At 38.1% G+C, this 22277-nt stretch overlaps 1 protein-coding gene across 2 annotated transcripts in view; it reads left to right on the forward strand.

Annotated features, from left to right (window-relative positions):
* The window catches only part of anxa6 (annexin A6), a 20495-nt gene extending 4200 nt beyond the window's left edge, over positions 1–16295 (forward strand). Inside the window, exons 8-23 of one of the 2 annotated variants that reach the window (XM_015377552.1) lie at positions 390–485; positions 587–645; positions 762–884; positions 966–1024; positions 1307–1385; positions 2022–2103; positions 4153–4247; positions 4414–4527; positions 8451–8541; positions 8623–8702; positions 8964–9017; positions 9115–9208; positions 9305–9400; positions 9509–9567; positions 13052–13189; positions 15861–16295. In XM_015377552.1, coding sequence (XP_015233038.1) covers positions 390–485; positions 587–645; positions 762–884; positions 966–1024; positions 1307–1385; positions 2022–2103; positions 4153–4247; positions 4414–4527; positions 8451–8541; positions 8623–8702; positions 8964–9017; positions 9115–9208; positions 9305–9400; positions 9509–9567; positions 13052–13189; positions 15861–15920 — 1379 coding nt within the window. In that variant the 3' untranslated portion in view covers positions 15921–16295. The remainder of the gene's footprint in view (positions 1–389; positions 486–586; positions 646–761; positions 885–965; positions 1025–1306; positions 1386–2021; positions 2104–4152; positions 4248–4413; positions 4528–8450; positions 8542–8622; positions 8703–8963; positions 9018–9114; positions 9209–9304; positions 9401–9508; positions 9568–13051; positions 13190–15860) is intronic. The other variant, XM_015377562.1, reaches the window with a different exon arrangement.
* Positions 16296–22277: the final 5982 nt, after the last annotated feature.

Raw genomic sequence — 22277 nt, forward strand, 5'->3', positions numbered from 1 at the left:
GTCTCACGAGGCTAGCTAACATCGCTAAAGAGTTTGAACTCCATCAAAATATGAGGAACTGTTCTGAAAAACTCAGTTCTGACCTTTCTAGATAAACTTTACCAATTACAAAATGCCTAAGCAGTCAAATTTTGGGGGCAGAAAAATATCATAAGCTAGCTAATGGGTAATGCTCATCTATACATATTTTACTGGATGTGATTTGGTATCAGGTCGGGATTAGCAAAGACCCATAAAACATTTAACCAAAACAACAGCATGTCAAGTAAAAATGTTTGTAGACATTTTCTTTATGATGATGGTAAAATCATCTTTGAAATATCAATATTAAACAAAGAAGCAAAAAATCTCAAAGTAATAAAGTCTGAATTACTCGTTTCTTTATTCAGTTTTCGATGAATATGAGAAGATTGCAGAGATATCTATAGAGGAGAGCATTAAGAATGAGCTGTCTGGAGACTTTGAAAGGCTCATGCTGGCTGTTGGTAAGAAAGAAAAAACACATTTCAGACATATTTCATCTTCCAGTGAAGAAACAGCGGAGTTGTTTATATAACCTGCTCCTGTTCCGTGTATTTTCTACCAGTCCAGTGCATTAGGAGCGTTCCCATGTTCTTCGCCAGGCGCCTCTACAAGTCAATGAAGGTATGAGCATGTTTGCCTCATCAGTTGTGGCTACGTTTTCCATATATGGGGCCTTGTTTAAGAGAATGCTCAACATTTAATTTTCTATATTTCCTTGTCTTGTCTTTTGTTTTTAGGGCCTTGGTACAGCTGATAACACCCTCATCCGCATCATGATATCTCGCTCTGAAATCGACATGCTGGACATTCGAGAGTGTTTCCGTCTCAGATACGAGAAGTCGCTTTACAACATGATAAAGGTCAGGAAGGAACCAACGTTGACACATTTCATAACGTAGCTCGTCTCTGATGCTAATTTGTCTTTACTGCATCTTAATCAGGACGATACTTCAGGTGATTACAAGAGGACTCTCCTCAACCTGTGTGGAGGCGATGATGAGTAAGTTAAAACCTGGCTGCAAACGCAGCAATAACCAGTAGATGGTGCTAGAGTACCAACTCTTACCTTATATTGTTAGAGTACATGAAGCTCAATGAGCTGTAGAAAATGGGAGCAATATGTGTGAAAATTAAGGTTGCACGCAAAAATTAAACTCCTGTTATTGAAGCTGCGTTGGGGGTGACTTTATTTTACAACTTATAATTCCTCCTAAAAGTAGAGCCAAGCTTGAAATTTTGGCTTTGCTGAGTGTGCAATGTTGTGTCCGACTGACTGTTACAGCTTAGCTGGAGAGTTCTTCCCCGAAGCCGCTCAGATAGCCTACAAGATGTGGGAATTAAGTGCCATGACCAAAGTGCAGGTTTGGATCCCATCCGCCCTTTAGATGTGTCACTGCATGTTTGCCCCAGCATTACCCCGGAACCTCAAACACCTGCCGGTTCAAAAATAATGTGCTTCTAACTGAGCCATGAGCTTGTGCTGCAGCTATGTGTGCACAGCGAGGGCTTTGTTTCACCTTGGATATGATGGGAATGCTGTGTACCGATGCACAAATAGGTTTTGTTTGTGAAACCCTCCATCTGCAGATCAGCGTAGCATTGGAGGATGAATGTCAGGAAGGTCTCAGCATTGTTACATACAAAAGACTGTCTGAGTAACGCTTTCATTCCTCGTGTTCCTCAGCCTACCGACATTCTCTTTGCTTGTGTTGCTGTGAATTTTGACTTCAGGAGGGCGCCTGCCCCCTCAAATGTCAGGAGATTATTATCATATGGCTAAGACTGCTGTTTCAGTTATAATCAGCTAAATAATCTCTGAACAGGTCAAATTTTCCCTTTTGCATGTTGTGCTGACCTTTTTTCTTTTAGCTCTAAGCTTGCACATATTATGTTTCTAATTATGGCCGTTTGAGTTTGTACCAGTAGCTGTCTCTCTTTGATAGCCACTCTCTCTATTGATAGCCATTTTTCTAATGTAGTAAATTCGATTTCCTCAGCTGAGGCCCACAGTCCGTCCTGCGCCTGATTTCGACCCTGCAGCTGATGCACAAGATCTGCGGAAAGCTATGAAGGGTTTTGGTAGGAAGCACTAATACAAATTTATTTCTATTACGAAACTTGCATGCTTTCATCCAGGCTTTTTATTAATTTACTTGAATAATTCTCCAAGGATCAAATAATGATACAACTAGAGATGCAACTAACTAATATTTTACAAATCAATTAATCTGTTGATTATTTTTTCAATTAATGGATTGATATTCAAATTGCCAAAGATTAACTTTTCAGGAAATTAAACCAGGTGAAACTCAAAATTTCCACTTGTGGAGTTCTGGATTAAGCATATTGACAGAAGAAAACATTTTCTTTATCTGAATTGCAGAATTTTTATATATTTTTTTACAATCTTGGTATATTTATCGCTCTAAGTGGGTCACTCTGTCAGCTAAAGGTATGTTTTAGAGTCTCTATACTGCAGTTAAGGATTAATGGATTACTGAATTAGTTGATTATTTGAATAATCGATTAATCAGATTAATTTTTTCTGCCCTAGATGCAACACAACTTAAGCACATCTTAGAAAAGGAATATTTGGGTTCACAAGTTGGTATTGATAATAATTAAACTTTATTAATCTCAAAATTACCTCTGCATTTAACCCATCCCCTTAAGGAGCAGTGGGCTGCCTACTCAAGACTCAGAGTTGCAGTCCAAGTCCACTTAAGATGATTGAATTTTTTTTATTTTTTATTATTATTATTATATTTTTTTTATTTTGGAGCAGGGGTAAATCACATAAGGTCAAAAAAGTAGACAGTGCATAAAAATATAAAGCAGCATGCATTCAGATGAGGCTTGCTTGTTAGATTTGAAGTACCCTTTAAAATGATAGAAAATAAAATATTATTAATAATATAATAAACAATAATATGAAATTAATAATAAGGCATGAATGAATAAATATATACATAATAGAAATAAAATTAATGATAAGAATGATAAAGATATTAAATGCAATAATAAAAAGACACTTATATATTATATTATATATAATATAATATTGGAGTGGTGGCCTAGTGGTTAGGGCATAGCACTTGGAATCCAGAGAATACACAGACTGCTCCCTGTGTGCCGCACAAAGGCAGCCCAATGCTCCCCAAGCGGGTTGGTTAAATGCGGAGAGTGAATTTCGTTGCTCTGTACTTGTGACAATGTAAGGACAATAAAACGCTGCAAAATATTAAAAACTATGCTCAATATAGTTTTCACTAAACCCACATTCAAGTATTAAAACAGTTATTTATTTTTTTTTTATCTGACTGATTAAAAATTCTAATTTTAAGTTTGATCTTTTTTTCCATTAGCTCCAAATGTAAAATCATCACTAACAGAAATAAATGCTTGAAGACATCAGTCTGTGTGTCATTAATCCAAATAATTAGATTCCTTATCAAATGTTTCTGAAATAAACTTTTTAATAATGTTCTAATTTATTAAATATGACATATAACTGTTAAATATCCCTTATCCAGCTGTTCAAAGTCGAATACAATTATCAAATCATTTAGTCAAAGTGATAAGTAAGACTTTTAGGCCATTCATATGTAGCAGCGATTAAGCATGGTGGTGGCAGTATTGTCAAGGGGGCTGTTTTTGCTGCTGGGGGTGTTGGCTCCAAATTGATTAACTTTACCTTGAATCATTGGTTTTCCAAAACAATTGGCCTCAAATCACTGAACAAAATTGACCAATCATACCTAAAGGATGTGTTCCTCTCATGACACGTATCACTATGAATGCACCCTGCCACTTCTGAGAAGTCAAATATTCAGCTTCAGTGAGAGCTGCAAAGTTTCTGGTTGTCATGCTTCTGCCTGATGGGAATGTAGGAACATTTATATGATATTAGTCAAAAAATTTAAATCTGAATCTATGCATTATTTAAAAATACAAAAGGTTTTTTTGTTGTAGTATTCTCGTCTGAAAAAAGAATGACTTAAAATAAGTCCTCAGTGGCGTCTATGATGGGTTTTTGTAAATTTCTGATTCCTGATCATAAAGTTTCTCATACAGCATGTTTCATGGAGTATTTTGTTAACAGATTCTATTTCCTCTTACTTAAAACAGGAACAGATGAGGATGCGATCATTGACATCATTGCACGAAGAAGCAACGCCCAGAGGCAGGAAATCAGACAGGCCTTCAAATCCCTGCTGGGAAGGGTGAGCGAGACCAACAGTTTTAAAAAAAAAAAAGGCCAAAAATAATGACGTTTAAGGCTGTTTCACTACAACATAAAGCAACATTGGGATTAAGACATAATGAAAGTTAATAAAGGACTTCCTGCGGTTAATGTTTGAGACCTCCCTGTATTCTCTCGCTTCCTAGGATCTGATAAAGGACCTGAAGTCGGAGCTGTCAAAGAACTTAGAGAGGCTGATCATTGGACTCATGCTGACCCCAGCAGAGTTTGACGCCAAAATGATGAGAAAGGCAATGGAGGTGACGTATGGATGAACTCCTAGCCTTTAATGATATATAAATGACTTTGTTGACCTCAGGTGAACTTTCCATAGTTAAAATTATCTCCTGCACAGACAGGAAACATAGAGATGATATAGATACCTCCATAAATACTATATAGTTTGCACTTTAAAATGCCTAAATCTATTTTTTATAAGGGGAGTTTGCCTGTTTATAGTGGAAAGCAGGAGTGAACATGCTATTCACGCTTTTCACATGTGTTGACAATGACTGGGTTTGATAAAGGTTGATCTAAGACAAATAAAGCTTGACCAGGATCCAAGGCAACCTTACAACCTTCCACAATGAGGAGGAGTTTTAAGGGAGATGAGGAAAAAAATGTCCAAAAGGTTATTGTTTGTAAACTGCATCTAATATTCAGATTTTGGGAACACCAAGTCTCTAGAAAAAATTTATTTAATCTATTCAAAGATTTTCCTTCACAGATTTCCCCTGGATGTCGATGATTAATGAGGGAAACACAACATAGTTCAATCTACAACAGGATTTAAAAAGTTTAGACCTTTACTTTAACAGGATTGGATTCATGTCTGAATGAAGATTTAAATTTGGTTTGCGATACTTATGCCATTACTCAATATGTATTTATAACCAAACGGGTTTATTTATGACTAATCTGGTGACGCTTTCATTTCCTCAGCAGTACAGAGCAGAATCCTCCGTGGCTTTAACCAGGCATGATACTAGTGCAAAATACTGTTTGGCAACTAGAATGGTCCGATGTGAGTTTTAGCACAATAACATTGAGTAAAAAAAACACAGATTAATGAAAGAAAAAAAGAAGCATTAAATAATTTATATGAAATAGATCATTAAAAGTTATTCCATCATGGTATGAGTAAGGGAGCATTTATGCCACCTCTGGATTATAAATTTGAATTTTTTTTCATACTTAAAGCAAAAAAAAAAAACCTCACATTTTATATGACGTTTAAGTAAAAATGCAAATAATGCAAAAAACATATCTTTTTGACAGGCTGCTATTTAGGGCCTTAAACTAGAAATCTAACAAGCTGATGATATCAGAGTTAAATTGGTCAATAGTTGGACAATCTGAGTGTCCAATCTGCAGTAAGGTTAAGAACAAGTTTTCAGCCTGTAGCTTCTTATTCTAACTACATCCATCCATTTTCTGTCACTCTTATCCCCGCTGGGGTTACGAGGGGTGCTGGTGCCTATCTCCAGCTATCAATGGGTGAGAAGCGGCGTCCACCCTGAACAGCTCACCAGTCCAATGCATGGAAACACAGAGACAAACAGGACAAAAAACCAATCACTCACACCTAAGGAGAATTTAGAGAAGCCAATTAACCTAACAGTCATGTTTTTGAACTGTGGGAGGAAGTTGGAGTACCCAGAATGAATCCATGCATGCACAGGGAGAACATGCAAACTCCATGCAGAAAGAGGGAATTGAACCCATAACCTTCTTGCTGCAAGGCTACCTACTGCACCACTAATGTGCCAGATTTATTTTATTCACTAAGCAAATGAACAATGGCGGTGAACATTTTTAGCTAGCTGGCCGGCAGTGCTCAGCAGCAGTAAAAGCAGGAAGCATTTGAATAGAATTTGAATATAAATTTATACCGGTACTGCTTCCTAAGTTAAATTAAGTGACTGCTGATTACAAAAGAAAACAGAGTTTGGAAATTGGCTTATTTAAAGGGTTACAGTCCATGTTCCTCAACCAGCTTTTACACTAAGAGTTGCTTTATTTATTTACAACAATGATGCTAAAATGCAGTTAGTTTACTATTGTCAACTTGAACAAGTGAATATCTTTTACATATTAAAATGTATACAATGTGAACCACGTATTGGTGTAAAACACCCAATTGGTTATTAGCCAGCTAGTTAACCCAGAAATCAAAAGATCTGTGCCACATTTCTCTCACGTTTCAGTTTCAACAAGAAGTTAACGGTTGTGGTCGCGTTCTTGTCCTTGATCATTTTGAAGACATTCCACAGTAAAACTTGACAACTTAAATTCTGGTCTAGTGGCTTCTCAGATTCCCCCCCATTTTGTCCTGTGAAAAAGCAAAACAGTGACACCTTAACCCGCCGTTGGGCTAATTGGCCGTTCTAAACCAGATTTACCAGGGAGGCATGGGTGGGGCCAATGTTTTTTTTTTTTTTTTTGGGGGGGGGGATTTATTAAGTGAATCAAAGAGCCATTGGCTCCGGAAACCTCAGATCTAGCAGATGAAAACAGTGACTCTATCTTAATATGACTGAAGCTAAAAATTGAGTTTCAGTGGGCCTATTAGTTGCAGTTTGTGTTCTGCTGCATATTATAATGTATTTATCATCTTTTTTTGTCCTATGTTTTTGAGCATAAGCATGCTCAAAAACACCTGTCTATAACTGCCCCCTCTCTAACTGATAACTGCAGCTTTGTTAGCAGGGGAAACAGTTTCTATGAAGAAACCATTTTCTGCTTTTTCATTATCATGTTGAGCATAAATGAGAACCCTCAAACACAACAAATACATTAAAAGGTTAAACATGTTGGAAAACATAATTTTGTCCATTAAGATATATGTAAAAGAAAGTAATAAGCATTCTGATTTACAGAGAAAAGGGGAATCAGTGTAAAAACGTGAAGGTTGCTGCTGATTGTTCTACTTCCCCTTATTGTGTTTTTTTTTCTACACCATGGAAGTATTTCTATCAGATAACATTTAATGACAGCAATTTATAGCAATGGCAATAAAAAAGTTATCGAAGAGAGCCATTAGCACAGGACAATCGGAATCAGTGTAAAATGATTAAAAATAATTGAATAAAATTATGTCATGAGCCGAGGAGAGATGGACCCAGTATTCAACGAGAGACAGTCAGTAGGAAAGTTCAAAAAAAGTTTATTAAATAAAACAAAAACTAAAGTGGAGCTGTGGCTCGCGGGCACTGCAGGATGGGGAGCGGGGCACCGCCCAATCACAGACACTCTGGTTTAACAGTCCAGTCTAAGAATGTCCCCAAGTGCTGCAGTCCCAGAGGACATGCTGGAAGCCGATCCTGGTCAGGGATCCAGAACCGACAGGAACAGGATCCAGATCAGGCAGGAACAGAAACAGGTGGCAGGATCCAGATTTCCAGGCATCCACAGGCTCCCAGGAGGGTTCAGAGTCTGACAGGGTCCGAAAGCGTGACCAGGTGTCACGCACAGGAGCAGACAGGATCAGGTGCAGACGGGCAGGCTCAGTGGAAGAGGGTAGACGAGACAGGACGTGGAACCAGAACTTGATGCAGGACTTTTAAACTGGTCTCCACCTTGGACCCAGGCTTACTTGGATAAAAACTGAACCTCCCCACATATAGAGCCAAAAACCCAGAGGACTCCGCGGGGGAGGAACAGTGGACGATCAGGAGACGAGACAAACGCAAAAACCCTCTTTCCACTGGCTGCTAGGATCCAGGACATGAACCCAGGCCAAAACTGAACGGACAGACTAACAAAAAGACAAGTAATTATCTGGCACTGAATGCTCAGGCTGAACTGAATATAAACCAGAGGAAACAGGTGAGAGGCATAAATTATAATTGAGGCAGGGAGGGAAAACGCCAGGTGAAAGGAATTACTAAATAAGGGAGAGCAAACAGGCCAGATCATGACAAATTATACATGAGGTTTGTTGTTTTTTTACGACTAGTCAGAATTCATAAAGAATAACTATCAAACATAGACATAAATCCATACAGGATGAATAAAGATACGGTTTTGATTTGGTTTGTTTATGATTAGGAGGACTACTGTTAAAATTAGCTAAAACACAGATATCAGTATTAAACACAACATCACAAGCTGTAGTGAGGTATTATTTTGGAAGTTATTTCCACAAATCTTTAATTTTTTAAACCTTTTACTCCATTAACAGGGAGCAGGCACTGATGAGCATGCTCTGATTGAGATCCTGGTCACCAGGAGCAACGAGGAAATACAAGCCATGAACGCCGCCTACATGGACGGTGAGTCTGGAGTTTAAATCCATCTTCTGTCTCTGGATCTGAGAAACGTTTACAGAACATACGGGTGACTCTACTTCACAGCCTACAAGAAGTCTTTGGAGGATGCCATTTATTCAGACACATCAGGCCACTTCTGTCGAATCCTCGTTTCTCTGGTGCAGGTAACCATCATCATCATCATCTTTATGATGAGAACTCAGTCTATGTATAATTTCCACGCCCACTCACTGGTTGAAAGTCTGGTTAGGTCTCTCAGCTTTGTCTGACTCTCACAGACATAAAGAGCCTCCATGTATTTCCCTCCCAGTGTCTTGACATACTTTATTGTATGGGAGACAATGGTGTTTGTGGTTATCCACTGACATTATGCAGCTTTGAGGTGGGTAGCTCAGAACTTACTTGACCTTATTTGTCATGGTCAGGGTGCAAGAGAAGAAGGGCCTGCAGATGTGGAAAGAGCCTGCGCTGATGCTCAGGTGGTGCATTTTATGACTCAAGCTTTACATAGATATTAATATAAATATATATATTAAAAAAATAATAATTTTCATCCTCTGCATTCCTAAATAATAGGAACTTGCAGATGCAAGTAATGCAGAATCTGATGACATGGAGATGAAGTTCATGAGCATTTTGTGCACCAGGAGCTTCCCCCATCTCAGGAGAGGTAAAGGTCAAATCTGAATCAATGGAAATGACCTAATAATGAATCAAAATCTCTTTGACCCAGCTTGAAGGTTTGCATTTTCTTAACTCGTGACAGTGTTCCAGGAGTTTGTCAAATGCACCAACAAGGACATTGAGCAGATCATCAAGAAGGAAATGTCTGGCGATGTGAAGAATGCCTTTTATGCAATAGGTAACTGAAGCATTAGATTTAGAGTTTCACTATATTTGACCTTTCGGATCGGACTTTGCTGACTTCATGTGTTTTTAAGTCTTTTGTCATTCTCTGTTTCATTTTCAGTTTGCAGTGTGAAGAACCAGCCATCTTACTTTTCAGACCGCTTGTATAAAGCCATGAAGGTATTAATCAGGGGTTTTTCATAGAATATTTTTTCTTCTGCCTGGGATATGATTTGGTATTAATGCACATTAAGATGCAAGTTATAATGATAATGGTTTGGACTCCTTCATTCTTTGAATAAACAGTTGGTTTTCATTTAAAGGCACACTGCAGACTTTGTGCCCTAAAGAGTTGAAGCATAGCAGTTAGTTTAAATGATTCCTCACACCAATATACAGTTCTTAACACTATCAATGCTATGAGCAAGCTTCTTCTCTTGAAATACAGTATTTGTAAGTTGGGAGAAGACGTACCGTCGTTGGCCAGGTCATGTGACCTGGAAGAACACCCCGTCCGACCCAGCAGGAGCTGGAGCTCTGCAGCTGGTCCTCCCCGCCATGCAGCGCAGTCCAGCCTGTCCTGGCGGTGCTCTCCAGAGAATAGCAACGTTTCTCAGGCCCTCCGAGCTGAATCTAGACGCCCGGCGTGGTTTCCAGTCAAACAACATGGAAGGATGGCCGGCTGACTGGTGACTTTTGCAACAGTTAAGCGGCCCTTGTGGCCACTAAAGGGCTGCGTATACTCCTGCAACAGTGTGTCACAGTTAGCTTGTTGCAGGTATGATGCAGATATTTTTGATTTATGCCCAGTTATGAAGCATGGTCTCCACTATGTTATTCCACGCCACAACGCAAGAGGGACAACCACGAACTAGCTAGGATTGTGGGTGTCCGTGTGTCGGTTTGACAAGCTTGTTTCCCGTCTATAACCCCTCAACGCCGGACGACCACCAATGAGTCTTCCCGACAGACTGGCTTTGGGCGCTGCATGTTTTGGTTTTGAGTGCAAACCAACAGAACGTCTCACAGAGCTACAAACCTGTATCCTACACTTTGTCTGGGATAGTGTCCGAGTTGTGCCAGGCATTGTGGACGGCACTACAGCCAGTTTCTGCCACCAAAACACGAAATACACATAGTGTAGGGCAAATGTAGAATTGACCAATCAGAGGCCTCCTTTCTCTCCTCCCTATGACACTGTCTACGGCACTGTCTGCGGTCGCCTACAATTTTGGGAAGGCAGATATGTGTGTCACAGTTAACGCATATCTGCGTTAACTGTGAAACACACGCAGATGACCTGGTTTCTGAGCATAAATCAGGCTTAAGGCCTGGTTATACTTCCACAGCAGTGTTGCAGTGAGCTTGTTGCAGATATTTTTGATTTTGCCCAATATTGAAGTGGTGGTCTGCGCTATGTTATTCCATGCCACAACGCAAGAGTGACAATCAGGAACTAGTTGTGGGTCTACTGTAGATACGGCCGAGGCAGTGAGGAAGTGAGGCAAGTTTGTGCAACAACGGAGGGACATGAGGGCCAAAAAGAGCGGGGATCCAGGTGTTCTCAAGCACCTTGTTCTTCTACCTGCTCCAACTTCTCGTGTCGTTTTCCAAAATGGCGATCATTCAAACAAAACAATCCATTAATATACCAAACTGGATATAGTGTAGAGCAGATGTAGAATTGACCAATCAGAGGCAGTCACCTACAATTGTAAAGAGGTGCAGCAGAGTGTCGGCGGCAGGGGCGGGGGCACATTTGCGTTCACTGCGACAGACATGCAGACGACCTGTTTTCTGAGCATAAACCAGCCTTAGGGGTGCTAGAGGTAAAATTTGCAGGTCTTATGCCCCTAGTGGCCAAAAGTTACAGAGAAGAGAGCTACTTAAAAGGTTTGAATAAAATGGGGAAGACGTATGAAACAGTGCAACAAATGACAGGAGGAATTCTCTATATTTTTAAATGAGAACCAAAACCAGAAATTCAATGAATGGAAAAAAAACAAAAAAGAAAAACTTCATTTGAAGTCTCAGCCATTGCTCAGCTCCAGGGTTATCAAAGGTCTAGTGGAGGTGTGACCTATAGTTTCGAAACTAAGAGCTATTGAGTCATACAAAGGCTACCCGCACTGACCTTTGAACCTCAACACTTCAACTAAGTTTCGTGTTTGAATACATACTTTTAATGCTCTTCCTTAAAGTTATTTTTAATTTTATATAAATGCAATGGGATCAAGAAAAGAAACCGATGGAATAAGATAACATCTGGTGCAGCTCATTGAGCGGTTATGCTATTTCTAGAACAGGCTCGTGGGTGCTCATGTTTTCCTTGGGGTCTACATGGTGCCTGCGGGAACCGTGTCAGTGAAGCTTGGTGGGATGCAATCATTACTGCAACAATTATGAAACACCCATGTGATGCTAAGCTAGTGGGAGAAAGAACCCTCAACCGCCCACTGTTGATTATATGCTGATTAGTCCTCAGTTTGCCAAAGAGTACAGTGACTGCTCCAAAGAGAAACCGTTCTTTCTCTCCACCTGTCTAGAAAAACCCAAGCACTAAATTTAAGCCATGATGTACAGGGAGGCATAGCTATCCTCATGGGAGGATGTTTCTGTTTAAATACATGTCTACATGAGCTAGGAGCTGGTTAACCCCATCAAGGCAGATTTAAAGCACTTTAAGGCCCCGTCCACACAAAGTCAAAACGAACACGAAACGCTAATATTTTCCAGAACGTTTGTCGTAAAGACGGAGACGTAAAATAAATGTGATCGTCCACACGAATGCATGAAAACGCTGCAAAATGTATGCCAGGCCTGTAAGTGGCGCTGTGGTGCCGAAGCAAAAATAGGCGACGAAATGTTGGGCATGCGCACTAATATTTATACATGGTTGCCCTGCGGGTCCATTTTCGTGTTTCAGTCAAATTCAGGTGCTGAACTATGTCGTCGATATTGCTCTGTTCTTCCTGGAAATATTCCAGAAGAAGAAGATTCTGTTGTAAGCCCGACAGCAGGGTGAGTAGCATGAGCAGCAACCATTCAACACAGTACGGCGCCATTGTTGTTGTGATACTGTGTCGCGCATGCGTGTTTAGAGGCGACACTATGATGCATGCGTGTAAGAAAAAAAATGCGGTTAGAGCTTAAAGATGGAAACACGAAAACGGCGTTTCAAAATCTTCCCACTCTGAAGGCTTAATAAAAAAAGATTGTTTACAGACCCCCGAAACGCCGGCTTCGTGTGGATAAGAGGCTGGTTTGGTGAAAAGAATTTAATGATTCTCAGGAATGTTAAAAACCTATTTTTTTTTTTCGAGATTTATCAGAAGAGCTTGAGTTTTTTAAAGAATAACATAGACATTGCTAATTTTGGGTTAGTTGTTTTTTCCTTATGCTTTAATGTGAAATTTATTCATTTGCAAGTAAAAGCCATTGTAAGAATTATTTAACTTGTTTTATTAATAAATACTCTTTTATTTATAACTTTGGGCTTTTATTTATATGGTATTAATAAGTTGCGTAAAATATTGTAAAAGCAATGTTAAACTAAAAAGGAATCGCTAAAGTCTCCATTGCTCTCAGATTTTGAAGTTGTCATTTTCAATTTAAATGTAGTATAAGTCTGAATAAATGAAGTATGCACAAATTTGTTCGTCAGGGTCTTGGTACGGACAACAGAGCCCTGATCCGCATCATGGTGTCCCGTAGCGAGGTCGACCTCTTCAACATCCGCAAAGAATTCAAGGATACACACGATGTCTCCCTCCATGAATTCATCCAGGTAGAGACTATGATTGTAAGTCTATGTCTTTGCTTACTAACACTCTGTGTTCATTTTGTGCTCACCCTACTTGTGTTTCTGCATGGTATATTTTTTTTTTTTGGTCTTTTTTTTTCCCTCAATGCCTTTCAGCTGCTTTCTGCTAGCATACGTTTGCAGAGCTTTGAAATGCTGCTAGTGTGGTGAGGTGGTGGGGTACGGTAATCTATAGCTTCCTGCGGTGGACTGCAGGCATGTGGCTACCGCACAGCTGTTTAGGAATTTCCCTAACCCAACTTCCTCTTTGTATTTGCCTTGTGATTGGTTGGCGGTTGCAGAGATAGGAAGTTCCTAAAGGCAGTTCTATAATAACTTACAGATGAAATAACTCTGACACCAATACACTAGCAAGCAGAATGCCCTGGAATAACTTTTACAAAATTATTATTATTAAACAATGCAACATATATTAATATCAATTAATACATTTCTAAATTGATGCAACAATTATTTTAATTCCAATTGTTATTAATTCTAAGAGTGGCCTATATCCACTTTCATTGCCTTGGACATTTTTGGTGCTTTTATTTGCAGATGATACGCTGCAATATGTGAAAAATAAAATAGTTTACCTGATGACATCAGAAGAGAAACTTCACCTCAAGTGGGTGTAATGTGAAGTGGGCACAATTGTGGATTTATCTAAAATCACGTCAAACCACACAAGGTGTTTAAAGCAAGATTGAACATGCATGGAAGGGCTTTACTAAAACGTGAGAGGAACAACTAAGTACGGGAATTTTTTTTTTCATTAGCTTCTGCAGAAATGCAGTTGCGACAGAGTTATTGCATTGTTGCATCAAACTTCAACTTGTCTTCTAATGGTGTCCAATGCTTGATTATGTTTAAAACACAATATTATTTATCTATATATGTGGTATCAACAAGGTAATTACTGAAATAAGGAAAACTCTTCTGAATACATTTAAAGGGCATTGTTCCTATAGCAACACTAATATTCTTTGGTTACAAAAAAGGAGTGCCATGGAGAAGAAATGACCATGCATGTACAGAAAGAGCATTTCAGAGACTAGGATTGCAACTTAACACCAGTTTCTTTTTTCATTTTCATTGCTTGCTGCCTGCTTCTGTTTTTTCCAGATTACAAAATAGTATTCAACAATTGGCGGCAGGAGAACATGGAGAAAACACCTGTTAAAAATATTCTAGAAAAAAACACAGGAGGCAAAAAAAAAGAACATGTTTTCACTATTTTTTGACACTTATCTAAGATTTCTATATTCAGAGCAATTTCTTTTAAGTTTATTTCTGTTGTAGTTGCTATTAAAACCACAGTCACACAGCTACATATCTGTATCTCATCTCAGAGACACACAAATAACTACAGCTTTCAGTAGACAACAGTTTATACTCAGCTCTCTTCATCTACACGGTGCTCCTTTGTTTTATTATGTTGAATGTCATAAATTCCCATGGCGTAATCGTCAAGGTTAAATTATGCCATATAAACCACACAAACAGAAGCTCTGCTGTAGACTTTACTGAGGTGATACCTACATGTCAAGGCAGTTAACGGTGAAAAATGTCACTTTATTTTACTCTGCCTTTGCAGGTCCTCTGTCTGCCTGCAAAAATGATCTCAAAATGAGTAAAAATGTCTTAAATTAAGGGTATTTACCCTTAATTTGAGCAGGTAAATAAGATGATTTGCCAATGGAATTAGTATTTTTACTTTTAAAATAAGGGTTCTAGATAAAATGCACTTGAAATAAGACGATGCGATTGTTTTTTCTTATTTTAAGTGTAAATAGTCTTGTTCCATTGGCAAAGTGTCTCACTTAAATTCTTAATTCAAGAAAAAATGCACTTATTTTTAAGAAGAAATGACTTACCGGTATTTAAATTTCATTTTTTGTAGTGTGTGCTAATAAAGATTTTCATCATTCATCTGAGTATGCTGAATGCTTAAAGCCTTTCCAACATACCTTCTGATTAATTAACCTCCTCATTTTTGGACCAATTTGGGACACTTATGGAGGATAAAACTTTAATCTGCAGCATATCAGATGATTATTAAATATAGTAATGAATGCACACACTTCAAAGATTTCACATCAGCTTAATTTCCTCTCACATAGGAAACATGATCAAGGATTTCTTTGATCATGTTGTGCCTTGGTTAAAAAAAAACAAAATGTGGCAGGAACTTGAGGAGAGAAATCACACATTAAAAAGCGCTACATCAAATAGGTACATTCATACTTACCAACTGTTTGCTGATAGGTTGACCGCGGGACAGAGTCAAGCTGACTGGGAAGTCAGTCAAAGGCATCCTGTTTCCCTGTTGTTGCACACATATGCCTAGCACTGAGCAAACTTCCAAAAAGAAAAAGAAAAGATTTCAAGCTACAGATTACATAAAAATAAGTACAATCGGTATCTGATTTAGCTGATTGGAAAGCTGATTGGAAAGCTGATTGGAAAGGGTAATTCCACGTTTGGTTGCTTTGTTTTATTCTAATAACTATTTTAAAGCCTTTGTTCTGCAGTTCTGTTGTTGAGTCAGCTCAAGGTAAACCCCATTTTTCTGTTCCAGCTCCATGATGGCCAAATGTCGCCAGATATTTGGGGTTATTTCCTGTAATTCAAACTCCTGCTGTGTCTGTGTTTCTCATCTATTTTTCAGGGCGATACCTCAGGAGACTTCCGCAAAACCCTGCTGATCCTCTGCGGAGGAGAGGATTAAACCTCGTCACGTCTCTGAAGCTTCGTCTCACAGGCCTCGGTGACCACTGGACGAGCCCGTTCACGCAGCCAAAACAGACGTGCTTATCGTCAGTATCTGTTCCTAACTGCTGCCACTCCTCAGCCAAAGCAGGGCGTCCTGTTGGACGACGACCTCACAGTCTTTGTCTTTTTTTTTATTGCTTCACCACCTTACTTACCCCACCTGGGAGGGTGCTGTTTTTTTTTTATACAACACTAAATTTATCGTATCAGAGTGGAAAAAAAGCTTCACATAAAAGATTTTAAAAAGAGTAGTATGAGCTCAAGGTGTGCCTTCAGAGAGCTGTCCGTCCAATTAAAACTGTGATTTGAAATATACCCCAATAAAACAAATACCACAAAAACTTTGCTTTTGACTTTGTATTATTATAGATAAAGACGACCAAATCTGACATAAATGAAGATAAAATAGAAGTATGTATTTAAATAAAAGAAAGAAAAACCCTGATAAGTAAAACAAAAAAGAAAACATTTATATTTGCTTAATTTACCACATATTTTATCATTTAGGCTATTTGTTTTTTGTTAACAGATGGAGAAAGAAAATATAAAAACACAATTTTAAAAGAAAATAATTCTAATTTGAATTATTAAGTTAAGTTATGTGGTAAATATATTATACACGTATTTATTTTAATTAATATTATTTTGAGTTTGGGTCATTTGTGTTTCCTCTATTTTTAATTATGTCAGAGTTGGTCCTCCATATGTTTATAAACCCCCCGTTGTTTGTTTGCATTTAGCATAGTATATATATATTATTTCTGCAGGGTAACAAAGTGTTTAATTATTAAACAAGGAAACTAAGGATCAATAAGGAATCGAGGCCTCTTATGCCAAACATGCTAGTAGATTTTACCATCTGATACCATAGATACAAAATAAACAAAAGTTTTGTGGATTAAAACATGCACAGAAACAAATGTATTTTTAAAAAAAAGGAAGTATTTTTTGTGGCCTTTAAAGATAATTTAGTGTTTTGTTTGTACAGAGATGACAGCCGTTTGCTTTTGTGAGTGTCTCACTTGGTTGCATATGTTTGAGTGCAGCTGTTGTCAGGCCACTTTGAGTTAAAAGAGGAAAGGAGAAAAAAAAGATGTATGTGGTGAGGAAATCCCCTGCAGTACTGCCAAAATCCAAGGCAACAAATAGTCTGCAGCAAGTCAGTCACTTTGGTTTTAATGGCACACCCAAGCTGAAATTGTTCCATTTGATGATAATTGCAAGAGATTATGAGATAACTTCAATAGCGCTATCAATATATCAATATATGCATTGTTGTTGAATTTCCCTTTTAATTGCAGGGGAAGTTTTTGGTTTTAGCTTTTTTATCTGCCCTGTTCTGTGGCAATGCTTGTGCTTAAAGCGGTTTAATGTTATCAAAGCGTTTATGTCCTCAGGGAAAGTTATGGGTGGTGCATTAGCTTTTTACATGTTTAATCTGCAGCTTTGATAAACTGATGGGATCATTATGACGGTCATGCAGTGGAGACCATGTGCTTCACTGCATGCATGCTCAATATTTTTGTACATGAAAGCATCATCTGGTCAGTCATATATTTAAAAGGCTGAAGAATAAAATGGATCTGTATGTGAGGATGTTTTGCTTGTTTCAGGTTTCTCCACCATGCATTCATGATTGCACCAAAAGAGGAGAGTTGAAGGAGGAGGGTGCAACTTACTGTTCCAACAAATAGAAATTAAACTTTCAAACTTTTCTTTGCATGTGTTTGTATTATTCGGTGAAAAGGGAGGCCGCTCATTTGGACACACACCAGGTTGTGTTAAGGCTGAGCCTGCAGTGTCAGGCCATTTTACTGGGTTACGGGAATTCCCCAAGTCTCAGTGAGATTGCTTCCCCCCCCATTCACCAGTTTCCTTAAAAAGTGCCTCTCCGACAGAAGCTGAATGTGTGGGTGAGTTCTTATCTGTTTTTAAACATTTCAAATGCAGAATATTGTAGATTTGCTACTATTGCTCGCACCATGTGATCTGTTTTCCCATGGTTGAGGTGGTTAAAGCCATTTTGTGTTTGTCACTAAATGAACCGTGCAGAAAAAGAGCTACGAGAAGCATTTGTTTCAGTGCTTGTGATCTTCTAAGTGTTAAATTGTGCAGTCTTTCCTGATTATATGACATTGTTATTGTTTGTGAAATTAATTTGAGTTTCTCATAATAGTTTATCCATTTTTATAATGTTATCTTTGAAGAAAAAAAAAAAAACAGCTGTGCAATTAAAGTCATCATCATTTAATATCATTAGCCTCCAATCCCCTGATCTGTAGGCTTGAGTTAAATAATGTCTTAAAGTTTAATGATATGTTTATATGAGCCGAATAGAGTTGAAGAAAAAAATTTCATGATTTATACCCTGGATGTTTTAGATGTTGATTTTGTGTTAAGTTTCACAATCCTAATGAAAATCAGCTGCTGTTTCCTGGAGATAGAAGAATATAATCCTTGTGCATCATTGCGCACATACTGAGTGTCGGATTGAGGCCTCAAACTGTGGGTCACTCTTTTACACCCTCCTTCGGCATACCTCCCTCTCCCCCGTGCAAAAAGGGTTCCAAATGTCTTCAGCAGTCACCCTGTGGAGAAAAAGAAAAAGCATGCAATTTGCTGCCCTACAGGATGAAGCAAAGGTTGACACTTCCTGTATCCTCAGGCTTTTGTTTTTTTTGCATTGGAAGTCCCAGTCATCACCCTGTTTATTGTTTCAGCACATCACAGCACCCTTAGGAGGAAATACGTTGGACTAGCAAATACTGACAAGGTGTTTGGTGGCAAGCATGGGAGAGAGGAAAAAACAACTTTAGTTTGTTTGCCACATGATTTGTCTGTTTGCTTTTTCTTATGGCTACTGAATGGCTCTCAGGGGAACAGGTTTACACATTTAGCAGCTGCAGGCTATCAGAAAGTGTGATGGCTGGGCTGGGCCATACGGACTTAAAATCTTATCACCTTATTTTGTGGTACTGTCGTGATATCAATAAAATTGATGATAAAACCAATCTTAATTAATTCCTTGAATGTGTTAGGTACCTTTATAGCTGTGACTGCATGCCACAGCAACCGTAGGCCCATAATCACAAATGATCCTCAAATTTAATATAGGCTTCTTCAGGACAGCAGCTCTCTGCTTCTGTCTCCTTGAACCCCAGTCGGCCTCAGCAGATGGTCGCTCACACTGAGCCTGGTTCTGCTGGAGGTTTCTTCCTGTTAAAAGGGAGTTTTTCCTCCCTACTGTCACTACAAGCATGCTTAGTGTGAGGGGTTGTATTAGAGTAAATTAGTCAGTGCAATCAACTGGTTTTCCTTAGATAGAAAACTTTGAATCAATTTGACTGTATGATCTGGTTGAACTGTAAAGTGCCTTGAGATGACGTGTTGTGAATTGGCGCTATATAAATAAACTGAATTGAATTGAATTATATTAAGAAGCAATAATATTCTTCCAATTTTCAAATATCACAATGGAAAATATTAAAGGAAAAGAAGAAAAATCTTAAAAGATATATATATTTTTATTATTGCCAATTCTAATTTATTATTTAGGTGATATGCTGGTGAAGATTCTCAGTCATCCAGGTAATAGTCATTCCAAAAAAAGACAAAAACTGGACTTTGTTTCCAAGTCTGAGGACTTCTTCAAACTTGGAAAAAAAAGTCCAGTGGATTGTTTTTTGATTTTCTTTTATTGGGGTATATTAGGTGATAAAAGAAAAGTTTTGTCACAACAAGAAATGTATAGATAAAAAACACGATAAATGTCCACCCCTAGTTTGGGCTGTTGACAAGTTAACTAGTTAGAGGCATATTACTATTAGTTCAAATCAGGGGTCTGCAATCTGAGGCTCCAGAGCCACATGCTGCTGTTTGGCCCCTCTACAATGGCTCTTTATAGTGGCTAAACTAATGTTCTATAATAACAAATACCAGTTTTAGAAGCTTTTGTGTTTTTATAAAGAAAATTGGAATTGGATTTTCACTAGAGAATGACATTTAAATCACCAAAAATTTGTTTTTAATAGCTATTTTTCTTTTATTTAGCTTGTAAATGATGTGTTTTATTATCACTTGTCCACATCAAATAATGCCCAATTGAAGTAAACCCATTCTTTGTTTTTATGAATTGTGTTCTATTTTTCCTTATTTTAAAATCTTAAAATATAAATACATGGTTGATTGTTTATATTGGCAACAGATCTCCTATGGCAGATATTTAATAATAGGTTGATATTTAATAATAGGTTGAGTTTTATTAAAAAGATTTCATATTTCCCATCTCTAAATGAGTTTGAGTTAGCTGGAATCATGTAAATGGTTCTTTGGATATGAAAGGCTGGCTTAAATCAGTATGATAGAGATTTAAGGAGGCAGAAACACAATTCAATTTAGTTTATATCTATAGCGCCAATTCACAACACGTCATCTCACGGCACTTTACAGTTCACCAGATCATACAGTCAAATTGATCCAAAGGTTTCAATCTAAGGAAAACCAGTTGATTGCATCGACTCATTGACTCGAATGCAATGCCTCACATATTTTAGTCTTTCTGTAGAACATTGTTTCCCAACCGGGAGGGGGGTACTCGTGTCTTAGTGGTCTGCGAGTGCATTGCAAGGGGTACATGAAAATATTTAATTTCTTAGGTTGTAATATAAAGTAGTGCTGAGATTTGTTTTGCATTGTGAGGAGCCAATTGAAAAATTAAACAAGCTTTTATCAAACAATTTTCTTATCTGTTTGAGTTCACCTTCAGCTTTGACTCATCTAAACCAAGCAGAGGAACAGACTGGATGTAGAGAACAGCCTGGGATCAGCAGTTTTCACACTGAGCTCATCTTTGATAAGTTTAAAAGTGATTATAAGGGAGTTACTCAGAGGAGCTCCAGTTTTATAAATACAGGTTTATAATATGATTTTATTTTGTATTTTTTTCAATTCCTTACTAATTTCCAGGCAACATATTTATGTTGTTTTCTTTTTTATTTGAGATGGAAAGAATACAGTGATAAGAGTGAAATGCTCAAATTAAAAGATTAAGTACCGGTAATATTGTTTTTATTTTATAATCAGTTATTGTACGTTCCACTTTGGACAATCATCAATACTGCTGACTGAGAAGGGTACAATTAATGGATAGAAAAGGGGGGCACACAAGTCAAAAATGGTTGCTGTAGAGAGTAGGTAAGTTTTTATAAACCTTGCCAAAATCCACACACCTCTGGAACATGTTTTGACCGTTTCAACATTTTGGTACAAGATACAATAGTTAAGAAACTTCAAAACAAATTTGGGCTAACAGAAAAAAAAATTATCCAAGTTTTATTTTTTTTTTATAGGAAAAATATTCCAACAATTTATTCAGCAGCAAAGATCTCAAAACCTTGTCACAGTTTTAATACAAAGTCCCAACATCTCACTGCACGGTTTTCAATTCGCTATCTGAAAGCTGAAAGAGTGCATTCCAGCTGCAAAGCTAACTTGACCGTCCACCTAAATTGGTAGGTCCTTCGGACAAAGAGAGCGTTTTAAAGGAGAATGTCAGCTAAGGGGTTGATGTTGCTTGAGGACCCAAATGAAGAGATGAGTGAAGCAGAAATGAGTTCTTGTAGGTTCAATGAAAAGCCAAGGCAGACATCCAAAAATTTAAAATACAAAGAACCTAAAAACATCAGGGAAAACCCACTTGGGGAGTCAAAGACAAGGAAGCATCTAACAACAAAAACAAGAAATCAAACAGTGATCGAACATGAGGTGTATAAATAGGAGACAAACAAAGACCAGGCTAATCAGCAGATTGGGAGCAGGTGTGGACAGAGGAGTCTAGAAGGGAGCCAGGGGAAACGAGACTGACACAAGAGAGCAACAGAGGGCAAACAAGAAATACCTAAGAACTCAAATGCAATCAAAAATAACTAGAATAACACAAAATGGAAATGAAACCAATAAACTAGGAAACACAGAAAGACATGAATCAATGTATAACTGAAAACTCAAAACGAATCAAAAAGTTCAGTCATTAAAGAGAAGCCTGAGCCAAGAGGCTCATGGGAACTCTGGAGGAGCAGAAGAGATCCATGGCTCAGGTGGAGAATACAAGGTTGTCCATTGTGGAAGGAATAAAGCTATCTTTAAAGTCGTAGGGAAGCATTTCCGAATTCTCCTGAGTGGTGCCCGACTTTATACGATTAAATAAAGTAAATCTGATTGGTCGGGATTGTTGTGGTGGACGGTTTGCAAGCAAGTTTGGTTGTGGCCGGTTTGCAGAGATGGCAAAAGTACTCACTTTCCGTACTTGAGTAAA

The sequence above is a fragment of the Cyprinodon variegatus genome, unplaced genomic scaffold, assembly GCF_000732505.1.
Source record: "Cyprinodon variegatus isolate N-32 unplaced genomic scaffold, C_variegatus-1.0 Scaffold8, whole genome shotgun sequence".
Classification (NCBI taxonomy): Eukaryota; Metazoa; Chordata; class Actinopteri; order Cyprinodontiformes; family Cyprinodontidae; genus Cyprinodon; species Cyprinodon variegatus.